This window comes from Plectropomus leopardus, chromosome 11, assembly GCF_026936395.1.
Source record: "Plectropomus leopardus strain MGB_pleo_1.0 chromosome 11, ASM2693639v1, whole genome shotgun sequence".
Taxonomy (NCBI): Eukaryota; Metazoa; Chordata; class Actinopteri; order Perciformes; family Serranidae; genus Plectropomus; species Plectropomus leopardus.
Window position 1 is genome coordinate 25,021,672 of NC_142186.1, and position 18,655 is coordinate 25,040,326.

The window sequence follows — 18,655 nt, forward strand, 5'->3', positions numbered from 1 at the left end:
ATACATTTTGAAATTAGCCTATTTGTTAGTTAGTTAGTTAGAGTGTATTGGTGCCCAGGGTTTGAAGAGGATCGTGCCTCCCTTAAAGCTGAAATAATACTTTGTTTCTTGTCTTGAGATAGCCTCATGGTGGAGAGTAACTACGAGACCGATACTGTGCAGACTCTGGCTCCAAACGAAATAACCATTTCAAGTGTGGCAGCAGCCATATCCGAGATATTTTGGCTTCATTTTTGAGCAGTTGGAGGAAGTAGTCACATTGTCCATCTTTGTATACAGCCTATGACCATACAAATTAATATATAAATGGTCATTTTGTGGTTGAAGTGTACCTTTGATGCATAAATAATAAAAATTCAATAATAAAGTAATGGGCCACTATTCACATTGTGGACTTTAGATTTTGGTACTTTATGCACAATTTATTAGTTTTACTGACGAAAACGATTCTTCTTGCACTGTTGAAATAACTCTATTGTGACTGTTCTGTAGCTTATCTTCACTCCACCCACCACATGTTTTATTCCACCCAAGCACCGCCCCTGTCACCGATCCCTCTGTGAGAAAAGCATTAGGAAAGATGAATGAACCTCCCCTCTCAGTGTGGTTCTGCTGAAAAACTCCGAGCCTCAGTGAGTCACAGCTGCCTGGAAACAGTTTCATATATCCAGTCTCTACCCGAGAAGACGATCATTGACTCAGGAGCAGCCTGCAGCACAGAAACGCACCGCGCAAAAGGCTCATTTTACGCGTAACAAAAAAAAATCCATGCATTGTCCAAAAAACGTTGCGTAACTGAAACTGATATCAAACAAAGCTGCCGCAGATCTCCTCTGGGATCCGGACTCGACTCGAGGAAAAGTAAAGATTTCGGCTTGTGAGGACTTGTGGAAGAAACAAAATGTCTAAACCTAATTACTCCGGCAGGTTTGATATGGTGGAGCAGGATAATATGGACGCCTACCTTGAAGCTTTAGGTAAGACTCTTTTAACTCGCATTAGTGTAGATTGTACACATCTGTAGTCCTTAAAGCAAATTAATTTAACTACTAAACCCCTGCTTCATTAGTACACACTCACACTTTATGTTTCCACTTTGTATTAAAACTTAATTTTGCTTTGTTGCTTTGAGATCATCTTTTTGTTTAATCCTCAATCACTAATTCTTCATGTGAAATATCATTTGCAGCTGCACATTAGTGAAATGAAATCACCACCTTGTCCTTTCTATGACCCCGGACACACACACACACACACACCCACACACACATACACACAGAGGGGAGTATCCTCTGTGTCTGCACTGACAAGACCCCCCCCCCCCTCCTTTTTTTTAACAGAGCAATAAAGTATGATTCTCTCCCTCAGATATTAATTTTGCCCTGAGGAAGATTGTGTGTCTGTTGAAGCCCACCAAAGAGATCACCCATGACCCGGCCACAGGAGACATGAAGATCCGCACCTTAACCACTTTCAAGAATTTCAACATGGATTTCACCATCGGGAAAGAATTCACTGAAGATCTGGGCCCAGTGGACGGTCGTACCTGTCAGGTTTGTGTTGTTGTTTTTATCTGAATATGTATTGTTTGGGCACGAGCACAGACTAGCTGATACGGTGAATATACAGTATTTGTATACATCTTGTTTGCAACAAGTTTGCTTTTTTAGTTTGGAACGTCTGCAGAAAGTCGACCCACCTACTGCTGTGTTTTTGTGCTGTAAGCACCCCCTGCTGCTTCAAACCCCGCTTGACCCCTCAATGAGGGATGTGTGTGTGTGTGTGTGTGTGTGTGTGTGTGTGTGTGTGTGTGTGTAAGAGCAATGAAAAAAACTCCCGTTTCCAAATCCTTTTAGAAAACTTGAATCAGAATTGGTAGCATTTTCTTACAGCGACAAAAACAAATGAGCAAACGGAAGCAAAAGAAAAGGGTTTTGAGCTCATTGCATCCTTTAGCAGAGCACTAATGTGAGCTACATACTAATCACACACAGTAACATAACGTCTCTGTGCTTTTGCAGACTACAGTGAGCTGGGAAGGAGACAAACTGATCTGCGTGCAGCGAGGAGAGAAAGAAGGACGAGGTTGGACACACTGGCTGGAGGGTGACAAGCTGCATTTGGTAAGGATGTATAGATGGAGTGAAAGGAAGTGAGGACGAAGCCAAAGCAGAGGGAGAAAGGGCGGGAGGGAGGTTACGGAACAAGGAAAGAAAAAAATCTATAAGGAAAAGATGCTAAATTTGATATGCTTAATATGTGAAAACATGCAAACGAGACCGAGCTCAGTTGTTCATTAAACATTCTGTTGCACCTCTTTGTGCAAAGAAGTTCTTTATTTAAAGCTTTGTGCACGCTTAAATGCCTAAAGGGGAAAGAGTACTTTTTCTATGAAGGAAGGCAAACACAAAAGAGGCAGAAGTCCTGAATGCGTGTCCTTATAAAGTGATCCACTAACTCAGCACCATGGGGGGATTATGAGACAATGGGCCCCTGGCCACAGATTTGCAGGACCCACCAGCTCTCCTACACAGGAGCAAGACACACAGCGTTTGTGGTGGTCGTACCTCTTTGTTTTTGTTGTGCTAATCTTGTGTCTCTGTGAGGTTGTTTTGTCTGATTTTGTAGTTGTTTAGTGCATGTTTTTGGTTGTTTTGCAGTTATTTTGTGTCTACATTTCTTTTGCATCTGTTTGTAGTCATAATGTGTCTCTTTGTGTTTGTTTTGTCTGTTTTAACTAGTTATTTAGTGTCTTTTGGCAGTTTCTTTGCATCTATTTATGTCTCTTTGCAGTTGTTTTATGGTCTTTATGAGGAAATTGTGTCTTTTTTGTTGTTTGTGTCTATTTGTAGTTGTTTTGCATCTTTTTGTAGTCCTTTTGTGTCTTTTTGTAGTCCTTTTGTGTCTCTTTTTGTCATTTTATTTCTTTGCGATGGTTTTGCCTGTTTTTATAGTTATTTTATGTCTCTTCCCAGTTTTTTTTCCCAGTGTCTCTTCTTTTGCACCTATCTCTCTCCTTGTGATTGTTATATTCATCTTTTGTAGTCATTTTTTGTCTATGAGGAAATTGTGTCTTTTTACTGTTTGTGTCTCTTTTGTAGTCACTTTGTGTCTCTATGAGGGAATTGTGTCTTTTTGTGTTTGTTTTGTGTCTCTTTGCAGTTCTTTTTTTTTACTCTTTGAGGTAATTGTGTCTCTCTGTGGTCATTTTGCTTGCTTTTGTACTATTTTGTGTTCCTTTACTGTTCCATCGCATCTCTTTTGTAGTCAAATCCTGTGTCTTTGTGGTGGTTTTGCCTGTTTTTGTTGTTATGGTGTTTCTCTTGCAGTTTCTTTGCATCATTTTGTGTTTCCTTGTGATTGTTTTGTTCTCCTTTGTGGTCGTTTTGGATTTCTTCTGTCTTTTTTTTGTTGCTTTGTGTCTCTTTGCAGTCGTTTTGTTTCTTCTTGTGTTTGTTTTGTGTCTCTTTGAGGTTGTTTTACCTGTTTTTGTAGTTATTGTATATCTCTTGTATTTCCTTTGCATCATTTTGTGGTCATTTTGAGTCTCCTCCTTGTCAATATGTGTTAATTTGATTAACATTTTGTAGGTGAAGGCCAGGGGTTCCTGACACTTGGGGCCCCTCGGACTTGGTGTGTGTCTGGTAGTCCCATTCAGTAATCCATCCATGCTCAGCACTGAGTGAGAGCTGTGGTTCTTGTCATTTTGGTTGTAAAAGAGTTCAATCTTATGGATAATCTGTCAGTGCTGATTAAGATTTAAAACAATCAGCATTGTTCAGCTAATTAGCTCTCGCAGGATTTCTAATACCTCTGATGCAGTTTGGACAAAGCAGTGTGTTGTTGACGTCAGGAGAGAATTGAGAAAGAAATGCCGGCGAGGATCAGGCTCTGAAATGTTGGATTTTAAAGGTTACACGAAGCAGGAGAAGGGAGCAGTGAGAGGATAATGAAGAGTGAGTGAGTGAGGGGGAGCTGGAGGAGGAAGGGGGGAGGCCGGGTAAAAAGAGGAGATAAGTAAATGGTGAAAGAGTGGGAGACGGATTACGAGGTCAAAGGATGTGGGTTGGGGGTGGGGATGGAAATGTGTTTTGGACACAATCCCAGGTTTGTGTATCGCTCATTTAACTCTCCTTTGATGTGCCAAACTGTCGTTATTGATTCTCACGTTTCATTAACACCTCCTTCTCTTTCCTCTCTGCAGGAGATGAGAGTTCAAGGCATCGTGGCCAAGCAAGTCTTCAAGAAGGCTGATTAAAGTGACTGAAAATTTCTTTTAGTGAGTTTATTCTTAATAGAATATAGTTAAGGACGTGGTACAAGATTTGAATAATGTTTATAGTTTGTTTCAATTGTAATCAACATTATTTTGAAATTCCACAATAACACTGAATGTCTGTGAAATACTGAACATCTACGTGATAATTGTTCTCGTGTGATGGTACTAACTGAGAAGAGAGCGGCAAAGCAGAATGACTTGTGTAAACGTTCCCTACATACTTCCTCATATTGCACTATCTATCTCCACTATGTTATAAACAAATCATACAACTGTATGGTGTCACTGCTGCATCTTTAATTAATCACAGTGTCTTCCAAGTTTTAGATGTTAGTAGCCTGTGTGTGTGTGTGTGTGTGTGTGTGTGTGTGTTGTATTGCTGCTGCACATCTTAAACTTCTTCATAGTTAAATAAATACTAAAATTCAGTGCTCAGAATTTATATTAGAAGAAAACTTTATTTTGAAAAATATAAGTTAAATTATTTCATCTTTAAACTGTAATTGCAAAAGACATCATTTACATTAGAGGATAAGCCAGGAAATCTTGTATTTTTCCCCTTGCCATCAAATCCCACGAAAACAACAATGGATTTCAGATTTTTTCCTACTCTGTAGCACCATTTTTCCACTCAGATCAGCGTGTGCCTTTCTTTTTTCTTTTTTTTAAACTGTTGTGTCACATTTGACTCTAAGGATGCACTGGAAAATCAGTTAGTAACCAGTAGGAAGCATCATGGAGGCCATTGGAAATGTAAGAGTTACTTATTTTCTTATATCTGTTGGAGCCTCATCATTGAATTGCAACAGAAAAGGGGCAAAAATTGGCACTGAGCTGGTACCCATGACTACTTGCATTGTCCTGTGAATAAATACCAGTTGAAACCTTTCCCATTAAGGACAAAGGCCAGATGTTAGTGGGAGTTTGTATTTTTTTTTTTTTTGTAGTGGGGAAGAGGCCTCTGTGGCACTCAGCCCATTTGTTCTTATTGAGGTGTAAATTACCACTTGCTGTAGTTATTTGCAAATGCTTCTCAAACAGGAGTATATACAGTACTGTTGGGAGCTGTTTTCAGCTACAATGTAGTTTAAATTTACAGTGCATATTTACAGCAGCAAGATGAACTGCAATGTCCATGCTGGTAGTAACGAAGTAACACATTACCCAGTGCAACAGTGGGGCTTATTGATGTATTTAAGTTTTGAAAAATAACAAGAGCACACTGGCACACAGGAATAAGCCACGTTAGGCTTTGACCTCACCAGTGGTTCTCAAGCTTTAACCGGTTATTAACAATAATTGGGAAAGCAACAAATAAGAAAGGTTCCATGCTGATTTTTTGTTAAATAAAGATCAGCATCAGCAAACTCTTGTTAATTTTCCATTAATCATACTCATTCAGTGTGGTTTCACTCTATATTTTACTCTTAGTCATCTAAGAACCACTGGATAACACAGACATATTTGTTAAAAGGATACATTTCTTTTTGGTCTTAGTGTTTTCATGGGATATGACTTATTGAGGAAATATATGTAAAAGACCACCACAGAACTGCAAAAAAAACAGTGATTTCACTTGTGAGGCTCTCCCCCAAGACTAATATGCATCAAAGGGACAAACTGAGCTGCACCAGTGTTTTTAGAATATATTTCTAGCTGTCAGCTTTATTGAACATATGTCACAAGAATATCACTTGGGCTGAACTTCTTATTAAAGTCCTGCAGGGGGCAGCAAACAGTCAGCCACCCTTAACCTTTTTGAAAGAAAAAAATAAACCCTCTCTTTTGTTTTTTTGGTATAAATAGGTCCAGTTAAAAGTTTAAAAAGTAGCGTCAGCATCTCCAAGCCAGAGAGGGACTCTGTGCTCAGTCAGCATACTGTTACAACGTTAACTTGATTATGTCCCACAGTACTCGTCCTCCTGTGGCTCCGAGTAGGTCCTGAGGAAGTTGGCAGTGCAGTAACCGACACTTCCATTAGTTTGGCTGGATTCAACGAATGATACTGAAGCCTTCAGTGGAGTTATAGGATGGCTGCTGTCCACACTGTCAATGCTGTCTTGTGTGCCACAGCTGACCACATTATCATCTGAAGAGGGGATTAAAAAAAATCAATGTTTAGTGTGACCATCCTTCAAAATAATGTTACATCAAGCTCTACACTTTATGAGATTTATGGCCAGTGTTAATGGGGATGACATTTATGAACATGGAAAATTCATGTAGGCTGGTGCTGGAAAGGGGACTACATTTTTCAATCTAATGTACAGATAATTGACAGTTAAAAGGAAAACTCAACAAAGTGTCTTTGAAACCTTCTGGTGGGATGAACACCAGTTTACCAAAAGTTATTCCCTCATTTGGTGTTTTGATGATGCGTCAGAGCACTTGTTTCCAATCTGGGGGTCATGGGGGTCGCAAGGCAGTCTTGATTTTTAGAGGTGTAAGAAAATATGAAAATATGTATACAGTAACTCATTATGCCAAATTTTTTCATTCATTTCTGTGAGGAAAACAGAAATGCTATTTTTAAAGTTTACATTATGATTAAAGATATAAACTTAAAAAAAATAAAACTCTAAATATCCTAATCCTGCAGCAAAAAGGAAACAATCAAAGTGAATGGAAAAATGAATTGACAGGTGTCAGGAAGAAGAAAAAACTGAATTTGTAAAAAAAAAAGAAGCCTATTAAATTTCTTTATCTATACATGTATACAGTGACAGCATGTCATATCATGGTATCTAGTATTTTTACTTAAAGGACCCCTTTTCTATCACTGAGTAAACTGATGACCCCATACTAAGTGACTTATTTTATTTATCATTCAATTCATAACGATAACGGCACAAAACAACTTATAAGCTATACAGTTAACTGAAATGATGAACACAGTAGCTGACAGGAGTTCGTGAATTTTAAGCTGATTATTTCCTGTTTTATTTAGATTTTAACATTACCCCCGTTTTTAATTTCGTACCATCATGGTACAGTGTTGCTTTAAGGTTTTTTTTTAAGGTTTTTAAATTATGTTTACTTTACTCTATTTTATGAAAAAACAAAACAAAAAGCATAAAGTAAAACATATTCAACAATTTAAAGGTCAATGGCTGAACATGATGGCTTTAAAATAGTGTTTTATATATTTTAGACAGTTTATGGTTTTACATGCGCCCTGAGTTGGGGAAAACAATGCGCATGCGTCACCGCTAATTTAAAAAAAAAACCTTTGCCGTGTTGTTTGCTCGTAGTTAGTAGCATCCATTTTAAAAGCGTTTACTTAGTTAGTTAGTTAGTTACCGTGGTCGCCAGTAAGACACAATTAAAGTCCGCGTGTTGAATAAAACTTCAGAAAAACACCGCAGGATATTGATAAACAAAACCGATAAAAATAATCAGATTTAACGTGAAGTGGGTCTCTGCGCGAAAACGGCTAGCTGCTAACTTGTCGGAGGAGACGCTTGTTTTTGCTTTTCGTGTGTGTTATTCGGAGGGTTTGGTAACTGGTCAAGAGCAAGAGGAAACTTTTTGGATGTAAAGCGTCTTTCTAAAAGGATTAAGAAACACGAAAGCAACAGGACAACACGGTGAAAGCGCTCGGCAGGCTGAGCTAACGGCTAACATTAGCCCAACAGCACGATGACAGCAACAGGTAAGCGCTCAGTCTGATCCTCACCTGTGTTAAACTGCAGCAAGTGTTAAACACATTATGTCAGTGTGTAAGATTGTGCAATTTTCTGGCTGTGTATTTGTATAGAATAGTTGTTGTGAGTAACTAGTTACACTTAAATGCTAAATAAAATGTAGGGGAGACCAGGATTGGTTTGCAAACAGGTTGGTTGGCTATTTTGTGTCCCTTTAAAGGTCACAAAAATAAAATGTAACATTAAAAAGTGTATTTTCTTCACCGGCACTTACTGACTTTGTTAAAAACATTTGAAAGTCACTAAAGTTTACTGATTGAAACATTTCAGTTTTATAATATCAGAACAATAGAAGTGGTTGTATGTATTTATACAGTCTGGCTCTTGTTGTTTTGTTTTGTTTTTATTTTTTTTGTATGCGGTTTGTTTGTATATGTTATTTGTGGTGACAGCGAAGTGGTCTGTGGACTTAAGGTATTATAAAATGTTGTTAGAAAGAGATACTTGAAAAGTGGAGGCCTTTATGATGGTGATAATATATTATCAGTGTGTTGTCCTGTTAGATGTAAAAAATAAATCAGAGGCTGAATTTATCATCTGAGGTCATGAGCCGATTAAGGAGCTCAAGGCCTCAGGGACAACTTGGTGAACTCAGGGAGCCTGTTATCCTCTGTCTGGCTCACCACGGTGGGGTGAAGCTTATCTGTGGTTTGTTTTACCAGGTGACCTTTGGTGTGTTGGTGATCTAACTGGTCACCTAATACACAGAGCATGCTAACCCTGTCTGCTGTGGATGTTGTGTATGAGATGCTCTCTGTATGGCTTCAGGGGATAAATAGATCCCTTCGTGAATAATTTACTAAAATATGGAAGGCATAATATCCAAGTTTTCATACATATGTTATAGATCACGCAGTATTAGGCCATTTAATTTGCTATTGATGAATTAATTTATTTGTTTGGCATGTATCCCTCCAGACATGTTGGCTTTTGATATTTGACATTTTGCCACACAACCACACGTGGTACTGGCCAAATGCGGATATATGCTGGCTAATGTAGGCTCTGCTTTTGTGTGTGTCCGTATTTTATCAGTCTGTATCCCCTCTCTAAATTCAGATGTTTTCGTGGGTCCGTATATGCAGCACAGGCCGAGTTCTTAATGAGTTTATTCCCTCAGCAGCAGTTTGAGGAGCTTGAGTTGTGGGGTGGTTAATTGATCAACTGATCTGCCGATCTGGTCAGAGCTTAGATAGATGGATGAGAGGAGGAGCTGCTGTAGAGTTAGGTGACTGCAAATGTTTTTAGACCCAGATCAGTTAACGGTTAACTTTCTTTTACTGCTGCCCTTTATTTTCTTCTGCTCCGTCTGTTCCCAGTGCGCTCTGTGCTCCAAAAGTGTGGTACAATCCTACAAAACGGTCTATACTGTATATTCCAATAGCACTTCCAATGAATCGTCCAGCTTCATAAATATAAAATCTTTATGTTGTGGCAGATATTTTAATTGTGGTGTCCTGTCACAAATAAATTAATTAGTGGAAAACCTTGAATATTTATCACCAAGTAGGTTGTCACTTACAAGGGTTTTGCTTTGGTTTTTTTGTGCATGTATACAGTAAACGTATTAAGAAGAAAAAACATATATGTAGAACAAAAAAGTTAGAATAAAAATAGGACAAAAGTACTTTAAAATAGTACTTTACGTTAACAAATATGTAAAATATAGCTGTTTCAGAATAAGAGAGCTTGATGCAAGATATGCAAAAATATTAGTCAGGGGATGTGTTAGAATCACATTTGCAATGTGCAGCGATATTCTCCCAGATGTGTGTTAATGTAACGCATGCAGACAGGCATGAAAATACCAAAACCAAAAAGCGTTTTTAATTGAACTGTGAAAAGTTGCATGGATCAGGGATTTCTCACCTTGGGTGAAAAGTGGTAACTTGCAGCCCTCCACGGCGCAGCTTTCTTGACAGTGACTGTTCAGCTCAGTGAACGGTAGAGGCAGCTCCAGCTGAGTGATCTGTGCTGCTGGAACCATTTCAACCAGAGTAATGGGAAGACTGGAGCGGGCTGTCAGATAGGAAAGATACCACAAATAGGGTCAAAAATAAGATTATTAACTTAAATACTCACAAGGATTATGTCCTATACCCCGATGTAATTTGGTATATAGTAGTGTGATCCTGATAAGCATCGGAACAACTGTGTTTCTAGGAAAAGTTTTTCATGTGTCTCCATTCATAAACGTGTACGATTCAAATGAACCACAACCTAGTGTGACTCAATATTATAGTGACATACCCCTCCCCACATTTATCTTTTTGAGTATAAAACACACACCTCCTGTAGACATGAAAGACGCTTGTAAAAAACTTCAAGGTTTCCTTTTTCACAGAGAAAAAGGAAACTTCAAAATAGAGTTAGATTTGACTCATTGCAGCTGCAATAGATTCCAATGGTGTCAAACATGTAGAGTGGAAAAAATGATCAATCTTAAATATAAACATGTCAGTGCAGCGTACGTCATGTCACTGCTGTTCATAGATATGCTCAGTATCTTCCAAACAGTCTTTAAATGTCCATTATGTGGCTAAATAAAGTTTTTATTTTCTCTTTTGTGTCAATATTGGAATCTACTGAAGCATCCATGAATCAAAGCTGAAAATTGATATTGTAAATATTTTACAACAACCTGTCAAACCTACAGGTAGTCCAGACCTTAAGGTGCCCCAAACACCCTGTATTCAGTGTGTCAGTGTGTTTATGGTAATGGTCCTAAGTTCATCTATTTGGTCTGCCGGCCTTATAAAGGGAGTCGTGTCAAATCTTCATCTATGTGCTCCTAAATACATTTGCATCCAACTAAATCAAAACAATCAGCGATCCACAGCTTATTTTTGCACTGGTGCCTCCTAATGGGTTAATCCAGCCACCAGAAGAGCATCGTGAGAAGTTGGTTTCTTCGTTCAGGAAGCGCCTTGAGACTGGCATTGCAAACAAAGGCTCTTCCAAATATTTCATAAATTTTGGTTAGTGTGTTCAATACTTTTTCCTACGATATTCCACTAAATTAGATTGAAATGATATGATTTCTTTATCAGTGTAGTTTTATTGATTTAATATGAGTGTCTGGTCTATATTTCTTGTGAATAGCTGCATTGTGTTGAAAAGCGAGGTTGTAGCCACTGAGTCAAACTTAGGGGTGGCTTAATATGCCCCAGAAAAAAATTATAAATTAGAAAACTAATTTTCATTTTATATTATATTATTTATCATAGAAAGTAGGCTACATCTGTGCAGTATACTACACAAATCTGCAACAAGTCATACTGATAAGATAATCATTCATAAAATTATCATTTTCATGACACGGCAAAAACTATCACAATCAACGATGTTACAGCCAAACTATCACAAATATTACATTCTAGTTTTAATGTTTTTAATACATTTTAAAGTTTTGAAATAACGAGAAAGAAGGCCTAGAGTGTTTTACAATATTAACAATGGAAGTTTGTTAAATTTATTTATGATAATTATTTACTAATGATTGTTTCAGAGGCTGGTGTGCTGTGTTAGTGCATGGTAAAAAAAAAAAAGTCAACATTTTAAGTCAATTTGGATATATTACAAATTATTACATTCTGTTTTTATTTACATTTTACACATGGCATCCCATATTAATCGTGGTTTTATAAAAACACAAATAAATAGGCAAAGGCCTTGGTTAATGTATTAAAAGATTGACATGATATGATTTAAAAAATGCATAGAAGAAAAAAAGACTAAGATTTTTGTCTGTTTTTCCACCAAAAAGGTTCAGTTCCCTATAAATATTTGATTGAAATTACATCAACTTGTTTTTCCTCATTTGAAAAAATCCAAACCATGCAAAGATGTTTCATTTCAATAGCTTAAACTACTGGACTGTGATTCTAATAAAAACTATTCTCAGTAAATGTGAAGCTAAAGGTTTCAGGTTTTCACATCACATTGTGTAACTTGCACACTGGACTTTCAAAGTAGCTGTGAAGCCCGACTTACTCTTGATTAATTGTAAGTCATCTGTAAATTCCAGTATTGGCACATTACTTCACTGGAAATACAGTAAAATGTCAATGAAATACGACACGTCAGCCAAAACATTTGTGTATGGGACTGTGCCACAAGCGTAGGACCTGTTTCTCAGTATGAGTTCACTGCCTGTGAAATGTGCGTCACATTATACCAAAAAACTGTCTGAATATGTACAGGATGTGGTTTCCCCATTCAGTTTGTAAAGCTTGCCGAGCTTGTTTAGCATCACGTTGCAGAGCTTCTTATCTAACTTTTCTGTGTTAAACTAACTCATAAATGATCTGCTCTTTTTTTTTACACTTCTTTTCACAAAATAAAAACCACATTTCTAAGAAAATCATGCAAATTTGATTTGACCTTTTTCTTAAATGACTGAGAAGGAAACGGTGGGGAGGTTATGTTTAGAAGAGATAGGCAGTGACCTTAACTGTACGACTTCAAAGCCAATTATGTCTCACTGTTGTGGCTAGCAACATGCACAGTTACTGCATATGAGTGGGCATGCCTGCACAGCGCTTCGTCGCCTTTAAGGGGAGACTTTTTTTTTAAAGAATGAGGACAAAGTGTGTGAAAAACAATGATGAAATACACCTACGCGTATGATGCATTGTACACACCTGCTTTGTATGACTTGCGTTTTGCCCTCCAGCAGATGATACCGAGCAGGATGAGTGCGGTCAACACAAGTCCTGACCACAGGCTTGCGGGTAATATCCAGGGACATTCTGATAAACAGAGAGAGAGGGGATTTTAGAGGGACCTGAATACATTTCAAATAGGTTTTTCTCATTATTACAAAACTAACTTCTGGTAAATAAAGTGTAAGTGAGTTAAATATCAAAAAGTGTTACGAATGAAGCATTATTATTCAATTTCTATTTCATTTCATTTTTGGAAAATAATGGTCAGACAAGAATGACACCAAGGCATACCCTTACTAGTTACACTGTGTTTACATGTATGTACTACAGGTGAATAGGATAAAACTTTTAACTTATTGATTTCACAGTCAAACGTCCTCACTTGATTACTTACATTTTTGTATTATTATTTTTTTAAATTTTATGTTTATGTTGTCTGATTAAATGTGCACTAAATTGCATACATTTCCAGAGCAGAAATCTAAACATTCGATAAAGCCCGCTTTTCAAAATCCTTCTTTCATTTCTTTGTCAAATTAGAATAAAAGGTTTTACAGAGGGAATTTCAGATATCTTTTTTTTTTTTATAACTCCATAAATCAGAAAATACTGTCAACAGCCATAACAAGCATCGATTTTATCCATGTTTTTAGGAATAAATGTTTTTATAAATCCGGCTATGAATAACATGAACAAACCCCTCAGTAAAAACCCTTAGAGTACAGACAGAAATAAAACTGTAAAAGTTTGGTCTATGTAAATGCACTGAGATGGAGCTTTCTAACTCAGAGCATAAGAAAAATCTTGTTTTGAGAAAATGGCCTTCAAAGATATAGATTGTAAAACTCTATACATTACTATACATACTATACATACATAAAAATAAAATGCTGCAGGTGAGTGAGGTAGAGATTTTAACTAACATATATCACAATGAAACTTTCCCATTGATTATTTACAATAAGACAATTATTTATTTTGTATCAGACGTTTTTTGAGATGTAATGTTTGAATATGCAAATGAGACATTATCTACTTAAGTATGAGTTTTTGGCATTCATTTCCACAACAGAAATCTAAACAGAAATGAAAACCTACGTGTGTATTTTTGAAGTTTAAACAGGAAAATAGCAATAAAATATAAAGAGTTATTATAATCACCGGGGAGATCCTGCATGAACCTGCCATTTTTAAATAACTAAGCTTCTGTCACTCGCCTTTTAAACAGAGATTTAAGGCCATCATTAAGTCCCTTCTTTTTGCCTCCTTTGCATGTTGACACAGAACCAAACAACGGTGGCTTCGTCCTGCTCCAGAGTGTGATTTTAAATAGCATGCACAAATTGTGGGACCAAAAAGGGATGTGATGTGTAATACAGTAATGTCAGTTTCTTGGTATCATTCTGTATCCTCACTCTGAAATCCAACAATTTTAAATGAATGCGTGGAAAACCCTGTAACAGCAGTGCTTTATAAACAATAACAGTAGCATTAACATGGGTAAGGGGCTCCCGAACCTCATTGTTTTCCCAATTTGCAGACATGTACATTTTTAAAATGTCACTTTGTCCCGCCTGTCTTGTCCTGGTAACTGTCCTGTTTAAACAGACACAGTTTCAGCGCTGGTAAAACCTCCGTTGCTGGCTAAAAGGCGAGCAAAAACTCTGTTCCCCGTTTCTGTGATCATACTTTATATACAGAATGGCAAAGTGGCATAAAGGTACAATATTCCCGCCTTAAAACCAGCGCTGTAAAATTGTCTAAAAGGGACTAGACTGCAGGTCACAACTACTTGTGCTGCAGCTCAGCTCTCTCCTTGCCAGCATCTTGTAACAGTCCCCTGACCACAACCTTTTTTTTTTGCAGACCCCTTTGACAGTGTCACACAATGTTTTTGCATTGTCATTTGATAAATTTGTTATAAAAGGACCGTTCACTGCTGCTTTAATGTTTATTCTCTAAAGGTGAAGTAGTCCTTTGTGGCCAGAAACAGTAAATGTAATACCTACAACGAGCGCCAAACGTTACTCCCTTCCTTAGAAATGAAAGGTCTTTCCAATCTGGACTACTCCTACTTCCTTTCTGTGACAACTTGACCAAATGACATACAGGAACTGAAGGTCAACAGGAGCTCACTGAGTCACACAAGATAAGAGCATCCGCTACATTGCACAAGATCTTTTTTTTTCCTTAATCTAAAATATTTTACGGTCTGAAGAGTTGATATACATTTGAAATGAAAGCCTAAAGGTAAAAAATGGAGACCTACGAGATTTGAAGTCACCACAGATGGCATCAGTTGTTGGGGTTCCTGGAGTCATCAAAACTCTTCCAAAGTCCTCACATCTGAAAACAACACATAGAGACAAACAAATAAATATCCACATACTGTGTATCTGCAACCAATAGAAAATAGGAAAATAGTGTTAAATATATATATATATATATATATATATATATATATATATATATATATATATATATATATATATATACACACATATGACACAAAGTGTCAGAAAAGCTTAAGAAACATTTCCTGAGGTAGGGTTGAAATATAGTCACAGAAAGTGTGATGTGGATGTTTCAGGTTTGTAGACTGATGATGGTGTCAACCGAAACAAAAACAGTCATTTCTGCTGTGTCTCAATGGATGACTAATGAATGAATCACTACACATTACATACATCGACATCCTCCGACAACTTTGATAATAAAAACAGTAAAACTGGAGCGGTCTGACCTGGTATGAATTCGGCAGGGCGAGTGGTCATCTGCTACGTTGCTGTAGGTCCCGTTTACACATGGAGCACAGACTGTGTCTTTTGTGCGAGTGGCTGTAGGAATAAATAAGATGTGGAATCTGTTCAGTTGCTAGTTTGCACTGTATCTTGGTAAAATGTGAATTCTTGCTGTAGTACATCAAAAAATGAATGCTGCTTTTTAAAACTACACTGATAAAGAAATCATATCATTACCTTGAACCATGACCCCTTTACCCACATGGCATTTTGTCAGTCCCAGGCAGTGGGTACACTGATCATCTGTACAGTAGAAACCAGCCACACACTCACACACTGTGTCCTCCTGAGCCGTACACTTCTTGAATTCCTTTTGCTTGTTATCTGAAACAGTCAAAGAGAGACCAAGAATATTAGGAAAGACAACAGGCAGATTATGAGACAACAGGTCTCTGGGTACAGACGTGATTATCAGGATTCTTAGGATTTTTTCAGAACTTAAATTGATGCTGTCAACTGATCAAAGAAGTCATCAAATAAAAATAACACGTGCAAGTGTCCCTTTTTTTAATCATTCTGTGCCCTCTCTAGACTCTGAGTTTTTGGGTGTCTGTGATTGCAGCACAGGCAAAACCCATCATTAGGGCTGCCCCGTGAAAGTCAGAGATTTGAAGTAAGGGTTGACCGATATTGTTTTTCAGGTTTGATACTGATATGGATTATTAGCACATAATGAGACCGGTAACCGATATGTGGAATCGATATGAATTTACAATAAAAATGAAAACTTTCTGTCAATATTTAAAATCTGGAATATAACAAACTCAGACACAAAACTTTGTTTAAATGCTGTTGGCGAATGTTTAATCAAAACTGAGACTTTCAACATCATATGCAGCAAGTCCCCAGCACCTTTTTTTGATAAAATCAAGTGTAAATTTAAGAAAAATGAATAAATTAAAACAACTCCCTGAGGTTTTACTAAGTAAAAGTTCCTCTCATGCTGACACTTTCTTTGCACTTTTTAATTAATGAATTTTAACACCGATCATTAAAATAATACACCAATACAGATAACAAGCAAAATGCAAAATTTCAGCCCTGATAATAGGCCAGGCCAATAATCTGTCGACCCTTAATTTGAATCATCAGTTGGAGACCCCTCAGTAACTTGAGATTGCTTCAAGCCGAGGAGTTGCTTTTTTTTTCTCCAAAAGTAATTCTGGGAATGATTTGATCTCTGGATTTTGCTATGGAGTGAGTGGTCTTGACTTTCACGGCACTCTTCAGTAAAAGCTATTGCAGACAGGAAGCCAGCAGCACAGAGGGGGAGAGAGGAGAGACCTTCTGCTTAAAAGTGGTGAACAGCTCAATACAACCGAATACGACACAGTCTCTGTCTTGTGTTTCGCATCCAGTGTCTGCAAAAAATGTTGTCGCACATTCCCGACCCATTGTTAGCGCAGGGTGCATGTTTACTAATTACGTGAATGCCACCACACACTGAATGTCTCGCAGAGCCTGTTCAAATGACTCAAATAGACAGTAAATGAAACCACATTTTTAGACCAGATTCAATGAATTGTCAAGATTCCCTTTCACTGTGCCGATCGTTCTGCTGCTCCATCTGTGCACAGAGTACTGTCTGTGCTCCAAGAGTGTGGTGCAGTAATTCCCCAAACAGTATATATATTCCAATAGTGCTCTAAATGAACAGTCCAGGTCCAAAAGTATAGTATCATTATGTGATGGCAGATGTTTTAATCAAAGTGGGCCACCACAAATAACTGAATGTGTGTAAAACCCAGCTAAGACAATACAATGGATGTTAAATCTTTAAAATCTTTTTTAACAAAGAAAGTACACGTGTGGGTTCTTTTGTTGCTTGTGTAGCCGTCTTGCTGATGATTTCTCATAACACTCAGTTTTGACAGTGGCAGGGTAAAGCAGTCTGTTTTTTTCTCAGTAAGACACATGTGGCTTCTTAGAAAACCCAAATATTTAAAATGGAGTCAGACAAATTGTGAAGCTTGGCTACACAGTAAAAGTTATGTCACAACTGACCCCACTGGCAGGTTAGCGAGGTGTGATGGGTTAAACATTAAAAAGAGGAAGATGTTAAAGAAGTAGATTTGTTATACTGTTCACATGAAGAAACAGTTACAAAACATATATATATATATATTCTATAAAAAAGACAGTATGGGGGAAAGAGGAAGGAACTGCGTTTATGTTTTTGCTGTACAGAAAAAGTATGTGTGCGTGTGCATATACAGTACTGTATGTGTGTGTGACACTTACTGGAATTGCAGCTTGTGCAGGGTTGACATTTAGGCAAGTGATTTTTGGTGTTTGTGTAAAACCGATCTTCACATTTGGCACAGACGGTCCTCTTTGTGCTGTCACACTCAGCTTGCTTGTACTGTCCTAATTAGAAATATACAGAGGAGTCAGATGTCAGGCTGTGATGCAAATATATTCATCACAGAATAGATTCACAGTGAAAACCGTGTTGTATTGTGCACAGTCCTATAAGGAAGTTAAATATTATAAGAGAAAGAAAACTTGAGAAACTTAAAGGTGTTGACTGACCTGGAGCGCAGCGATCACAGCATCGTGTCCCATCTGAACTGGGGTACTCCTCCACTTTTGAGCAATTCAATTTAGCCATTTGTCGCCCATTCGATAACAGCCCTCCACCTTTGATTTAAAGTATCTTTGACCGTCTTCCTGTACACTCTTCCTCTAAGCCTGTGCCTAACCTCTGAAATGACAGCAATTTAATTCAACTCAAAGACCATCACTCAGGTACAATCTGTCTCCCTCTCTGCTTTCTTTGTGCTGTCTGAACGGCCTGTGACTGCAGTTATGTTTCCCCTCCTCTTTCTGCCCTACCTACTTCTCATGTCTGTCTGATCCTACATAAGTGGAAAACCCCAGTGACCCTAATCTGCTGTTTTCCCCTCTGTCTCTTTCTCTCAGTCTCTTTCTGTGTGTCTGTCTCTCCCCATTTCCTTCCTGTCTTAACCCTCTCACTGCGAAGAACGCTGTGCGTGTGTTTCCGTAAAGCTAAAGGACCAAAGGGCTGATTTTGGCACTCTTTTCGATGCACATAGCAAAGCAGCACAATGAGACATTTCCTCTCTCCACTACACCCTTTCCTTTCAGTCCCTCTCCATTGTTTCCCCTGAACCTTTGTCTCACAGGCATGTGAGCTAAAACAGTTTTTTAAATTTTTTTTTTTTATTTTGTAGTGGCAGTCAA

General features: G+C 37.8%; 2 protein-coding genes across 2 annotated transcripts; one reads left to right on the forward strand and one right to left on the reverse strand.

Moving 5' to 3' along the window:
- The first annotated feature begins 593 nt into the window (after nt 1–593).
- rbp5 (retinol binding protein 1a, cellular) lies at nt 594–4,556 on the forward strand. Its single transcript, XM_042489425.2, has 4 exons — nt 594–977; nt 1,369–1,553; nt 2,022–2,123; nt 4,205–4,556. The coding sequence occupies exons 1-4, from the start codon at nt 902–904 to the stop codon at nt 4,256–4,258; spliced, it is 417 nt and encodes a 138-aa protein (XP_042345359.1). The 5' UTR covers nt 594–901; the 3' UTR covers nt 4,259–4,556.
- Nucleotides 4,557–4,717: 161 nt separating this feature from the next.
- LOC121945282 (tumor necrosis factor receptor superfamily member 5) lies at nt 4,718–18,452 on the reverse strand. Its single transcript, XM_042489399.2, has 8 exons — nt 17,984–18,452; nt 17,693–17,818; nt 15,629–15,775; nt 15,394–15,487; nt 14,920–14,996; nt 12,627–12,734; nt 9,853–10,002; nt 4,718–6,368 (listed from the first exon to the last, which is right to left on the reverse strand). Exons 1-8 carry the CDS (start codon nt 18,060–18,062, stop codon nt 6,178–6,180), a joined length of 972 nt encoding a protein of 323 aa, XP_042345333.2. The 5' UTR covers nt 18,063–18,452; the 3' UTR covers nt 4,718–6,177.
- Between the last annotated feature and the right edge of the window lie 203 nt (nt 18,453–18,655).